The following is a 14401-nucleotide window of genomic DNA, read 5'->3' as shown; positions in this document are numbered from 1 at the left end:
ACATTTTTATTATACTAAAAATACATTATTTTTGTACTGAAGGTACGTTATTTGATAGTATATATAAAATAATGTACTTTCAATACTTAAATAATGTACTTTATGTACAAAAATAATGTGTTTTTAGTATATTAAAAGTGTACTTTTTATTTAGCTGTGTGGACGCTCTATTTCTTGATTGGTTTGAGATTTTAATTTGAGTTGGTGGAAGGAAAGGGCATTCATATTTTATAGGCAATTGAAAGATATTTATGGTTTGGGAATTGAATTTCTCGATCTCATCTTTCTATTGGTTTGAGAACTTTATGTTGCTGAATATGTACAAACAAGGAGGTTGGCCGCGGGTCCACTCTGAGTGTCGACAAATTATTGTGTGGATCATAACAATAAGTGTATATTTAATATAATAAATGTACATTAATTATTTATGTACTAAATATATATTATATAAAATAATGTATTTTCAGTATTCAAATAATGTATTTTTCTAAATATAATGTACATTTTTAATATATTAAAATTAAAATACGTTATTTGTATACTAAATATACACTATTTCATATATGATCCCTATTATATTATGCAATTTACATTGTTGCTTGCAATGCTCTATAACTTTTAGAAATTTCATAATACCAAATTTACAATTCATTTACTCTACTATTTTTCTACATCCCTGTAATAATCTCTCACTTTCAAAAAGAGTTCCACATTCACATTTACATCAAAACAAAATAAATAAAAAATTAAAAACGGAAACCAAAAAATATTGAAAAATAAATTAAGTACTAAAGGCTGCCACAATACCAGGTTAGCAAACTTGCTACAGTAGCAAAATTTGCTAACCATTGCATGTCACCACACACATATATATATTTCAATGTGCCACTTCATTTAGCAAGAGAATGATTAGCTGGGATAAGGACATCCTAAGAATAGCCTAATTAAGCAACAAGTGAATCCAAAGGCTAAGACAAGCAAATTCGTTAGCGTTATAGACGGATATCAACTTAGCCCGAATTGGTCAATTTATGTGGACTTAGTAGTCATCAAACATCACTCATGACCATCTCTGCCTAATACTAGGGAAGGCAAATCTTCGCCCTTGGTTAATCATATATAAGAGTGCAATCGGGTGCCACTAGACCACAAGGTGTTGGTGTACATTGTTTATTTACATGCATATATGTATGAGGATCGAAGTGAATAATTTTGAGAAAGAGTAATTGAAATAGTTTATGAATAAATTAAAGTCTCCGATAAAAGGAAAACTCATTCAAATTAACAAAAGTAATCAAAATCAAAGAGATAACTTACCCAAATTAACAAAATAGATTATACGGCAGTTCCACGTGAAAACCGCTGTATAAACTATTTTAAAATATATATAGAGGTATATACTGCGGTTCCAAGATGGAACTGCCATATATAAATGTGTTTTTTTTATATAAATATATTTTATATGGCGATTCCTTGGGAGAGCCGCCGTAAATACATGCATATATGTATGAGGATCAAGTGATTGAAATAATTTATGAATAAATCAAAGTCATCGATCAAAGGATAACTTATTCAAATTAATAAAAGTAATCAAGATCAAAGGGATAACTTACCCAAATTAACAAAAGTTAGGTTGATAGATTAATTTTTCCTCTTTAGTGGTTGCATACTAGTCAATATATAACCTAGTCATCTGTTTGTTTATTATTTATAGATAAAATTAACCTTTTCCCATTTATTTTTAAACAATTTTCATAATTTTTAAATGTCTTTTTATATTCATTTCTAAGTATATAATGAGCAATTTTTTTAAAATTGAGAATTTAATCTGCACCCGTCGTCTACTCTCTTTATATTATGCTGTATGTACCACACATATTGGCCTGGATTAATCATATTATCAAAAAAGTTTTTTGAGAAATTTTTAATTTTGAATTTTTGTACTGTGAAAATTGTTTCCCTAGATTGATATATAATACGGAGTAATTATTGTCCACATGTTCTTTTTTTTTTTTTTTTGAGAAATTATTTTTGTACTGTGAAATTTTTTTCCCTATATAGATATATAATAATTGTCCACATGTCTAGAGCTTTCAAGTGATGGAGAAAACATATGTATGCCCATGCAAGTTGGGGATGGGCTGGTAGGCGGACATTGAAGGCACATTGCATGGTTCACTAATATTTATTTCCATTGGTACTTGCCAACTTGGTTAGTTGAAGAAAAATGTTATGAGTAATGCTATACACCTAATTTATTTTCCCTATATTTTTTCTAAAATCATTATAGATTTTCTATTTTGATTTCACAAAATGTCCTATTGTTTACATTATTGAATCATCATGCATGTTTCTAATAGAAAGAAAAGAAATACTATATGTATTTTCAGTTTTTATTTGTTGTTTACGTTAATAAGTGACCTATTATATTTGGGTAACACTTGTGTGAGACCGTCTCACGGATCCTTATTCGTGAGACGGGTCGAGTCGGGTCAAAGCATTATGCAAATGTCATACTTATATGTGCAAATATCATACTTATATGCTCAAATATAACACTAATCAATAATACAATTTTTGATACTTATTAGAGAAAAAGTAATACATTTTTCATAAGAAGTAATGTTGACAAGTGCCCCTTACTTATAAGGGCAAATATAATACTTTTGTGGAAAAATGTAATACTTTTAAATCGAAATGTAAAAGTATTGTATTTTCCCTTAAAAGTATTACATTTACCCTTATAAGTAACAAAAATTTTATTCCTAATTAGTATTACATTTGAGCATATAAGTATGACATTTGTGCATATAAGTGTTACTTTTGTAGATTGACCCTTTTATTTATTAAAAAAAAAAAGTGACAACATTGTTTCTTTTCCTTCTCTCTTATTTATTAGCAACATAACATGTGACGATTTACAAAATCTCACATTTCATATATCAGTTTCCAAACATTAATATAGTAATTAGATAGTGACATATAACTTAAGATTGAGATTCATGATGACAATAATAACAACTCGGGACATTATTATATGATTTTCACATAGATAGACCTACTTGCTTAAATTACTCCAAATAATAAAAGATTAAGCAATACCGCCGTATTCCAAGTTATAATAAGATACAATAAACAACTATTTTTAAACTTTATTTATTACACTAAAAAATGAAGAAAAAAGCTCACAAAATGTAAAAGATAAATGAATGATGGTGATACCCTCCACTATCCTATCACACCAAATAGGATTGATGAGTTTAATATTTTGGAGGAAGGAGATGAAGATTGATGAGTTTGTCTATGTTTATGTGTGATGATCCAATGGAAGAAGTTGCAGCTTCTTCTGCTAACTTCTTCCATTCCATGGCTTTCTTCTTCATCTCTCCTCCCTTCTCTCCCTCCATTAACTCCCTCATAAGCTTCTCTACTTCATCCCTCTTCACATTGCTGTCAATTTCCTTGCCAATCCCCCATTTACTGCAAGCATAGTAGCAATTGGTCTGCTGCTCGGCGAAGAACGGCCAGCACAGCATTGGCACCCCGCTGCAGGTGCTCTCGAGAGTCGAGTTCCATCCGTTGTGGGTCAAGAATCCCCCGACAGCCGGGTGGCTCAGGACTTGTTCCTGGGAGCACCAGCTCGAAAGCATTCCCCTGTCTTTAGTTTCCTCCAAGAATTCGGGTGGGATTATTGCCGCCTCCCCGGTGACCAAGTCGGGCCGGACGATCCACAAGAATGGTTTCTTGGAGTTCGCTAATCCCCAGGCGAACTCCAAGAGCTGGTCTGGTGTCATCACTGTTATGCTGCCATAGTTAACATAGACGACCGAGTTTGGCGCTTTCGTGTCCAGCCATTCCAGACAGGAGGTGTCCTCTTTCCAGAGGTTTGTTGCGAGTGCTCTTACGTTGCTGTCTTTGACCTGTGTCTGAAGGAACTGTAATGGGCCGACAGCGTAGACCGGCGGGAGCATAGACTGAAGCGCCATTAAAGCTTCATGCTCTAACGCATCAAAGGTGTTGAGAACTATGGCAGAAGCCCTTCTCGCTCTCTCGGTTTCTTGTAAGATGAACTTCAACATATATTCATCTGGATTTGTGGTTCTCAAGAAAGATGGAAGGTCTCTCAGACGTATGCCTTTCATGCCTTTTACCCAATCCAACTCCGTCTCCAGATACCCATTTGTCAGGTAACTCTCATCTAAAAGAAACATTGAAAAAAATCAGTAATTTCAATCAGTAAATCCTGCATTGTGACTCTAATTAATAATAGACTGTAATAGTTTATCAGCTCAAACCAATGTTAATATATGATTTTGTAATATTTTAGTTGTCAAATCAGTCTAATAAATTTAGCTGGAATTTTCTATATCTATCATTTTTTGTGTTAACGACCAGGAAGAAATTTGTTACCTTTGAGAGGGGTGTAGCCCTTGTCGAGGAGCTGAGTGAAATGCATGTAACCCAAGAAGCCACATGCGCTAGTAGTCCAGAACAGGACTTCCGGGATGCCCAGCTCCTCGGCGGCGTCGACGGTGAAGCTCATGACCCCGTCGGAGACTATGCAGGACACCGGGGGAGCATTTGACACGGCGGTGTCATTAAGCCTAGCAAGAAGCTCCTTGAAAGGACCCAAACAAGTGGCACTAGTAGACTCGCAGAGCGACGGGATATCCTGGGTGACATCCGCGTCCGACACGGGAAGACCGTCGGGGATTGTCTCGAAACGGAACGACGGTAGTCCCCGGAGAGATTCCGGGCCCCGGGTTCTCTCCAGGCGGCGGTGGTTGAATTCTGTGTTGACGAAGGTGATGTGGAAGCCTTTGTGGTGGAGAATCTTGGCTAGTTTTAGCATGGGGTTGATATGGCCTTGAGCCGGATAGGGTATGCACACTGCATGGGGCTTGTCTAGTTCTGAGCTAAGAGAACCCATTTCTCTCTCTCTCTCTTTCTCTAGTAAACAAAAGTTTTGATTTGTGAAATGCTTCAATGCTTTGAGCCCTTCTTATAGCCACTTGAGGAACAGTTCTAAACGGAACAGAAAAGGTTACGTGCTTCAAACGTGTGAACTATCTCGTGTAATAATAATTGAGTTCCAATAATGTATCACAGCAATCTAGACATCACTTATGAAGTCATGCATTGTATTTTTTGATTTTGTCTTTTGTTTGTTTTTTTTTTTTTTTAGGTGAAGAATGGGGCCATGGGCCGACATAGCGAAATAATTAAACCGCCATTCGTTGCAGCACTAAGGAAATTGCGGAAAGTTCATTTTTAAAACAGCAATACACATGTTTCTACAATTAATTCTAAGCTGGCACAAGCATTGACCGTCTGTAAAGCTTTAAATTGGCTTAAATCAAAACATGTGTTTGGAAGCTCAGATCGAAACGGATGCTCCATCTGTTGGTAGTCAAAGGCTTAAAAAAACCCCAATTGTTATTCCTCGTTTGACTTAGGGTCCTAATTAAAAACTTCCATAATTTAAACTTTGTTTTTGTTAAACGGTCTGTGAATGAAGCAGTCAATTTATTAGCTAGGGGTGTTTTGCTCATTGCAGATCGTAAGGAGTGAGGGTCTTCTCCCTAACCCTTTCTCGTTGATGTACTCATTTCATATCTTTCTTAATTAATGAAATGTTTATTTCTCAAAAAAAAGAAAAAAAACATTACAGTATTAATTAGGATTGGTTGACATCCAAAAATCGCAATCGTTAATCTTTTCAATTTAATTAGGATTGGTTGACATCCAAAGATCGCAATCGTTAATCTTTTCAATTTATAAATCATGTGATAATATTATAATGCTTTCATCGAAACCACGCACCCTATTTGATTGCTAAAATCCCATCAACAGAATTACAGATCAGAGAGGAGATTCGATTTGGTTTATTAATATATTATGATTTTGTAATAAACATAAGTACGTGGTATATTTAAAAAAAAAAATCTAGTAAACGTGTTAAGAAGATTAGTTATGTATAACTTAGACTAATTTTGTGGTCTTTTATTAATTAGAATCATAAAACGAGATTCACCCAAACGCATATTTAGGTAGTAGTTACAAGTTTTTTTGTAAATGGGTATGGTTATAAAGTTTGTAAGTATATATTATTATTACTAGCATTTTGTATGTGCATGCGTTCACGAAAATTCATGTCTAATATTAAAATATTAATTAATTAAAAATTATAGTTCAAGTTATATATATGCATGTATATATTATATACACATACACACATGATTTAATATTCATAGAAATTTAATTAAAATATAATTAGCAATTAAATTAATTATATAATGGTTTTAATAGAATGATAGATATAAGTGTAAGGCAATAATGATGGAGTCCTCAATGCTATAATTAAATAATAATAGTCTAAGGTAGTTTTTTTTAACAAGAATGGTAATAAGAACAATTTTGTTCAATAAAATTAAAGTGTACAATATTCAAAGTAAAATGTATACATTTATTAGCATATAAAAAACAAACATAAATCAAGATATATCTTAGATCTTGACTTATTATGTTTAGATCGTAACTTATTATGTTTTTAGGTAATTGAGTGTTGCTATGTTTTCTCATAAAGCTACTATCTTTTGATATGACATTAATTAATTATTGGTAAATTTAAGAAATAAAAATTAATATCTTTCATTATAATAATAATCGATAGTGTGCCAGGTTGATTCCAACTAAATAAGGTTCAACAAGCTAAGTTTGTTGAATTGATTGTTTTTGCGTGTGGTGAAAAAAAAAAGTATTAATAAACATTTAATTTGTTATTGCGTGTGGTGAAAAAAAAAAAGGATTAATAAACATTTAATTTGTTATTGCGTGTGGCGATAATAAACATAGCAAATGGCAGTCAAAGAATTAGTGAGGGTGTACACTGAGTATATTATTTCACCTTATGATTCTAACTAACAAAAAAATTACAATGAGATAAATCAGTCTAAATTGTCCATATATAATTTACTAGCGCAAATTAAAACATGAGTACTAAGATTCAAACTTGTGACATTATGATTCCAAGTTTATATCACCAGTCATCTTGGATAGGGTTACCCCAATATATATCTATGTCTTATTGTTCATTAATATGTCTTTAAGAGTAACATCAATAAATTACCTTCTTCTAAAAGGAATACCTCCGTCAAAACTCGTTGAACCTCACCCGAAGATCATTTAGTCCAATTGAGACCATAAGCATGTTGAGTGTACATATCAGCCAGAAAATAATTACAGATTTCTTCCACCGGCCGGTCAACTATAAAACCTCAAAATAGTTGCATTTTCTAATCAGTCACCTATAGAACCTCAAAATACTTGCATTTTTTAAGTTCGAATCCAAGATACTTGGTTAAGTTAAAAACACCCTATCATTTCATTGACACTCCATAGTAATTAATAACAAGTTTTTTTTTATTTAATTGCATTTTGGGGAGTAACTCATACACGAAAAAATTAAGTACTCACTAATTATGTTTAATAAGAGTGTTTGGTACAAAATCATTTCAAAACTTTGTGGTGATACTATGCATTATGGGGGTCAGTGGGTCATGTGGCATAGTTCACGTGGTGTTGGATGGAAACCGATGACAAATCTTATTGCCAACTAATCCTATTTAATTAATAGTAATTTATATGTTATATATGTATGTATCCTATCATTTTGGGAAAATATAATGGTATTTTATAATTCTACATTGCATGTGTCGTTCCAATTTTATCGGATGTTCCCGAAGGGACTTTATTGCATGTGTATGCACCTATATTGTACATTTGTACATACCTTTTGACTTAAAAAAAAAACAAAAACAAAAACAAAAAACAAAAAAACAAAACTATGTTGGTGCCCTATCATATTCCAAAGATAACAAATAGTCACTACCTAAGAATGTATGCCCACACTCTTATATAATAACTTCCCAATCATACAAAAACTATAAATTATATTCATTTTAAAAGCCTCACGAGTTCGACCAATAAAATATTGACAAAATCTATAACTTATTTTATTAATATAAGAAATTAAATACCGTTGAAGCAATAATTTTTCTTTTTAGAGTTGGCATCTTAGTCTATAACACAACTTTCTTGATATATTTGTACACATCTTTCTTGATATGCAATATTTTTTTCTTAAGGTTGGGTCGAATTTTTACACTTGATTAACTTTAAGTAGCACGTCAACACATCAATTAACAAGTTATAATAACAAGTGATTTATCATCTATTTATGCTACTATTGTTAAGCATGTCACTCGAAAGTGATTGATTTTCGAACTCCAATCTTGTCTATACACACCGTACGACGTAATTAATGATGAATTTACTTCATCCATTCATTTTTTTTTTGAATTAATAAATGTACACACCAAACGAGTAATCAATTTATTTATAGTGAATTTGTGAGACAATAGTGTATGCATATGGTATCTATATTTCATACTCTATACATCACGTGCCAAAATAACAGTGCATGGTACGCTACTAAATAACTGTAAAATAGATTAAAATATAGAGTTAATTTCATTTTTGGTCCTAGATTTATAAGTGACATTTCACATTTGGTCCTTTTTTATTAGAACATCCATATTTGGTTCTAGTATTATTGTGGCACACTATAATCGAAAGAGAGAGGTAAAGCATCAAGTTTAGGTTTTAAAAAAAGGGGTAATTTTTTCTTAAAGTTATTTTTTTCTTCCTAAAATCCATGGAATTGAAATACCAACCGGAAGATTGGTATGAGATTCTAATTACATGAAAATGAGGAAATTTTAATTTCGCAGAATTGCAATTCCTTCCAACCAAACGAAAGAATTTGCTTACTTTCAGAATTATGTGGGAATGGAATTGTAATTATCTCGAACGAAACCCATTTAGTGGTGTCAATATATAAGAAAATATCAGATAACCTTTACTTGATTTAATTAATTAGGAATGGATTATGATTATTTCTTTGATGCACCAATTGTCAAAAATGGCAACTGACTTTCTGCATTTCTGCCAATAATGGAGAGCTTATCCCTATCTTAAAACAAGATAAAAACTTGCATCCCTTCATCGAAACAAAAATAAGTACATTGCTCCCAACGAGTGACTGAGTGGGTGTAATATAATTTTGGTACTTGAAAGTCATGAGTTCAATTTCTATCAATATATTATTATTTAAGTATGTTGAATAAGATCATTATAGTGTGATTTATCTCGTCTATTTTACAAGAATGAGATTTACCTAGTGCATACTATTAAATAGTGTTCTGACTGCACGTTCCCCTCGTCACAAAAAAAAATACATTTAATTTAGAATTTGATGTTGAGAGATTATTATATTGTTTTTTCATTTTCTAGAGCTGATTAAGCGAATTTGGAGTGATAGGAAAACGTACCATGCCATGCACATGTACACGTACCACTTTAGCTTTCATTTATATTTTTTTTTTCAAAAAGTCCTATTCATATAATTGTTTCATAAGTATATATATTATATATAAGAGTGGAAAGTAATACTAATAATCCATCTCCCATGTGGTATTCTTCGAACTTCACGGAAAAGACAAATTTTGCTGAAGACGTAATATAATGTTAACTTTGACTACTCCTTGTTTGACTCATATAACTAAGAGATAAGATGAGATAACAATTTCTTATCTTAAAAAATGTTGATCAAATACTTTACATAGTTTCACTATTTTAAAATTATATTTTCACGGTATACACTATCATATCTTAATTTCATTTTATCTGTTATGTTTATTATCTCATAATTTTTAAATTTGTCTTTTTTATATTAATTTCTAAGCAGATAATAAATAGGAAAATTTTTTAAAATTTAGCATTTAATCTGCCACCATCGTCTACTCTTTATATATATATATATGATGCGTGTATCACACGTATTGAATTAATTATATTATCCAAAAGATTTTTTGGTAAATTTGTAATTTTGAATTTTTTAAAAAATTGTCTACCTCCTTAGAGTGATAATAATTGTCCACATTTCTAGAGCTTTCAAATGATGGAGAAAACATATGTATGCCCATACAAGTTGGGGATGGGCTGGTAGGCGGACATTGAAGACTTGAAAGCACAAGTTGCATATGGTTCATTGATATTTATTTCCATTGGTACTTGCCTACTTGGTTAGTTGAAAGAAAAATGTTATGAGTAATGCTATGCATTTCTAATTTTTTTTTTCTTTCTGATTTCGTATCATTTGATTGGTTTATTTCTTTTTAATTATTGGTTGGTAAGCCTATTCATGGGCTGCCTAATGAGTAGGAATCACATCATAATGAAAAATGTCAATCTTTTTTACATGTTGGGCCAAGGTTTACACTCACCCTGAACCCTGGTTTATGTGTATGTATTTTATATTATGAGTTTTTGTGTCTTGCTTTACGAAATTCTGTAAAACAAATTAGGAATTTTTTATCTTGTGTTGTAAAATTATGTATTACTGGATTTTTCCTTTTCTCTCTTTTATCATCAATATTACATATGACGATTTACCTAATCTCATATTTCATATATCACTTTCTAAACATTAATATAGTAATAATTAGATAGTGACATATACTTAAAATTGATATTCATAATGACAATAATAATAACTCGATATTATTATATGATTTTAACAATAGACTTGTTTGCTTAAATTACTCCAAATAATAATAAATTAAGCATAACATATTCCAAGATATAAAAAGATACAAAAAAAAAAAAAGTAACTAATTTTTAAACTTTATTTATTTATTACACTAAAAAATGAAGAAAAAAGCTCATAAAATGTAAAAGATATGAATGATGGTGATACCCTCCACTATCCTATGTAGGATGTGAGAGTTTGAAGTGGTAAAATGTTTATCTTTTGTGGGCAAGTCAATAGGGGTGACTTCTAATATTTTGGAGGAAGGAGATGAAGATTGATGAGTTTTTCTATGTTTATGTGCGATGATCCAATAGAAGAAGTTGCAGCTTCTTCTGCTAACTTCTTCCATTCTATGGCTTTCTTCTTCATCTCTCCTCCCTTCTCTCCTTCCATTAACTCCCTCACAAGCTTCTCAACTTCATCCCTCTTCACATTGCTGTCAATCTCCCTGCCAATCCCCCATTTACTGCAAGCATAATGGCAATTGGTCTGCTGCTCGGCGAAGAACGGCCAGCAAAGCATTGGCACCCCGCTGCAGATGCTCTCAAGAGTCGAGTTCCATCCGTTGTGGGTCAAGAACCCTCCGATAGCTGGGTGGGCCAGGACTTCTTCCTGGGGACACCAGCTCGAGAGCATTCCCCTGTCTTTTGTTTCTTCCACGAATTCCGGTGGGAGAATAGCCCCCTCCCCGGTGACCAGGTCGGGCCGGACGATCCACAAGAATGGTTTCTTGGAGTTCGCTAATCCCCAGGCAAACTCCGAGAGCTGGTCTGGTGTCATCACTGTTATGCTGCCATAGTTAACATAGACGACAGAGTTTGGCGCTTTCGTGTCCAGCCATTCCAGGCAGGAGGTGTCTTCTTTCCAGAGGTTTGTTGCGAGAGCTCTTACGTTGCTGTCTTTGACCTCTGTCTGGAGGAACTGTAATGGGCCGACGGTGTAGACCGCCGGCAGCATGGACTTAAGAGCCATTAAAGCTTCATGCTCCAACGCGTCAAAGGTGTTGAGAATGACTGCAGAAGCCCTACCCGCTCTCCCTGTTTCTTGTACCAAGAACTTGAACATGTATTCATCTGGATTTGTGGTTCTAAAGAAAGATGGAAGATCTCTCAAACGTATGCCTTTCATGCCTTTTACCCAATCCAACTCCGTCTCCAGATACCCATTTGTCAGGTAACTCTCATCTGAAAGAAACATTGAAAAAAATGAAATCTATAATTTGCATCACTACCGACTAAATCCTGCACTGTGACTCTAACTAATAATGGACTGAAATAACTTATCAGCTCAAACCAATAAGGTTAATATATAATTTTGTTGGGATTGAAAATTTGTAACATATTAATTGTCAAATCAGTCTAACCAAATTAATTGAAATTGTCTATATCAATCATTTTTATTGTTAATTACAGGCAAGAATTTTGTTACCTTTGAAAGGAAAATAGCCCTTTTCGCAGAGCAGAGTGTAATGCATGTAGCCCAAGAAGCCACAGGCGCTAGTAGTCCAGAACAGGACTTCCGGGATGCCCAGCTCCTCAGCGGCGGCGACGGTGAAGCTCATGACCCCGTCGGAAACTATGCAGGACACCGGGGGGGCGTTTGACACGGCGGTGTTATTAAGCCTGGCAAGAAGGTCCTTGAAAGGGCCTAAACAGGTGGCGCTAGTAGACTCGCAGAGCGAGGGGATGTCCTGGGTGGAATCCGCGTCCGACGGGGGAAGGCCGTCCGGGATGGTCTCAAAACGGAACGACGGCAGGCCCCGGAGAGATTCCGGTCCCCGGGTTCTCTGCAGGCGGCGGCGGTTAAATTCAGTGTTGACAAAGGTGATGTGGAAGCCTTTGTGATGAAGAATCTTGGCTAGTTTTAGCATGGGGTTGATATGGCCTTGAGCCGGATATGGTATGCACACTGCATGGGGCTTGTCTAGTTCTGATCTAAGAGAACCCATTTCTCTCTCTCTCTCTTTCTCAAGTCAAAGAAAGTTGTGATTTGTGAAATGCTTAAATGCTCTGAGGCCTTCTTATATAGGCACTTGAGGAACTATTTAGGTCAGCATGAACAGTTCAACTAGTAAGTAAAAATTAAAAACAAAAATTAAGTATAAGGATAAGAATAACCTGTCCAGTCAAGAAGAATGTTTAATTTCTGTATTCAATTGAATTACTGTTGCTAAACTGAAAAAGGCAAAGCGCTTCGAACGTGTGAACTCTCTTGTGTTATAATTGAGTTACAATAATGTATCACAACAATCTAGACGTCACTTATGAGGTTATACATTCGTATTTTTATTTTTTATTTTAATGTGAAGAATGGGGGCATGGGCCGACATAGTGAAATAAGCCGCCATTTGTTGCAGCACTTAGGAAATTGCGGAAAGTTCATTTTTTAAAAAGAATTACAGTATTAATTAGGATTGGTTGGCATCCAAAGATCGCAATTGTTAATCTTTTTAATTCATATATTGTGATAATATTATAATGCTTTGGAAACCACCCTAGTTGATTGCTAAAATCGAATCAACAGAATTACAGAGAGGAGCTGAGATTCGATTTGGTTCATTGGATTATTAATATATTATGATTTTGTAATAAATGTAAGTACGGGGTATATTCTAAAAAAATTAGTATACATGTGCATAGGGTAGATCATATCACACTTTATGATTCTAACTATCAAAGAACTACAATAAAGTAAACCAGTTTAAGTTGTTTATATATAATTTTGACTAGCGCGAACATGATTGTTAGGATTCAAGATTACAAGTTTATATTATCAGTCACTTTGGTTGGTGCTATACCAATGTATATCATGTCTTATTGTTCATTAATATGTCTTTAAGAGTAACATCCAATAAATTAAACTTTTTTTAAAAGAAGAACACCTCCATTAAAACTCGTTGAACCTCAACCGAAGATTATTTAGTCCACTTGAGGCCATAAACATGTTGAATATCATATCAGCTAAAAAATAACTATAGGTTTATTCCACCGATCAACTATAGAGCCTCACGATAGTTGCATTTCCTAATCAATCACCTATAAAATCTCAAAATACTTGCATTTTCAAGTTCGAATCCAATATACCTGGTTAAGTTGAAAACAACCATATCATTTCATTGACATTCCATTGCACTTAGTAACACTTTTTTTTTCTTTTTTTTTTTTTTTTTCTGCCAAAGGCCTTATGGTTGAGCGGCATAGCTGAACATAGTTAATAGTGCTGAAAAAAATATCAAGTTTTTTTATTTAATTACATTTTGGGGAGTAACTCATACACGAAAACATTAAGTACACATTAATACTCCGTAATTTGTTTAATAAGTGTTTGGTACAAAATCAGATCATTTGAAAACTTTGTGGTGACACTATGCATTATGGGGGTCATGTGGCATAGTTCACGTGGTGTTGAATGGAAACCGATGACAAATCTTATTGTCAACGAATCCTATTTAATTAATAGTAATTTATATGTTAATCTTGATTCCCCCCCGGGAAAATATAGATATTTTATAATTGTACTATACATCGCATGTGTATGCACCTATATATATTCTACATACCCTTTTGACTCCTTTTTTGTTTTATTTTTTATTTTTTATTTTCGTTTCTCCATAAATTTCTTTAACTAGTCAACTACCAAACTGAAATAACCATATTCGTGCCATATCATATTCCAAAGATAACAAATCACTCTTTCATAACTACCGATCTGACGATCTACATCATCTCATCTACACTTTATGAATCT

General features: G+C 33.3%; 2 protein-coding genes across 2 annotated transcripts; both read right to left on the bottom strand.

Moving 5' to 3' along the window:
- Positions 1 to 3006: 3006 nt before the first annotated feature.
- On the bottom strand, positions 3007 to 4987 carry LOC116022120 (7-deoxyloganetin glucosyltransferase-like). The gene is made up of 2 exons (XM_031262691.1): positions 4411 to 4987; positions 3007 to 4198 (listed from the first exon to the last, which is right to left on the bottom strand). Exons 1-2 carry the CDS (start codon positions 4928 to 4930, stop codon positions 3261 to 3263), a joined length of 1458 nt encoding a protein of 485 aa, XP_031118551.1. The 5' UTR covers positions 4931 to 4987; the 3' UTR covers positions 3007 to 3260.
- A 5644-nt stretch (positions 4988 to 10631) lies between these two features.
- Positions 10632 to 12669, bottom strand: LOC116022122 (7-deoxyloganetin glucosyltransferase-like). Its single transcript, XM_031262692.1, has 2 exons — positions 12083 to 12669; positions 10632 to 11838 (listed from the first exon to the last, which is right to left on the bottom strand). The coding sequence occupies exons 1-2, from the start codon at positions 12600 to 12602 to the stop codon at positions 10901 to 10903; spliced, it is 1458 nt and encodes a 485-aa protein (XP_031118552.1). The 5' UTR covers positions 12603 to 12669; the 3' UTR covers positions 10632 to 10900.
- Positions 12670 to 14401: the final 1732 nt, after the last annotated feature.

The sequence above is a fragment of the Ipomoea triloba genome, chromosome 6, assembly GCF_003576645.1.
Source record: "Ipomoea triloba cultivar NCNSP0323 chromosome 6, ASM357664v1".
Classification (NCBI taxonomy): domain Eukaryota; kingdom Viridiplantae; phylum Streptophyta; class Magnoliopsida; order Solanales; family Convolvulaceae; genus Ipomoea; species Ipomoea triloba.
This window is presented reverse-complemented; position numbering and strand designations above follow the sequence as displayed.

Bases quoted from the DNA above. Each gene is read 5' to 3' on its own strand.
- LOC116022122 (XM_031262692.1), bottom strand. From the start codon at position 12,602: ATGGGTTCTCTTAGATCAGAACTAGACAAGCCCCATGCAGTGTGCATA. The intron at 11,839-12,082 runs GTAACAAAATTC...TGTTTCTTTCAG, and splicing joins GGGCTATTTTCCTTTCAAAG to ATGAGAGTTACCTGACAAAT.
- LOC116022120 (XM_031262691.1), bottom strand. From the start codon at position 4,930: ATGGGTTCTCTTAGCTCAGAACTAGACAAGCCCCATGCAGTGTGCATA. The intron at 4,199-4,410 runs GTAACAAATTTC...TGTTTCTTTTAG, and splicing joins GGGCTACACCCCTCTCAAAG to ATGAGAGTTACCTGACAAAT.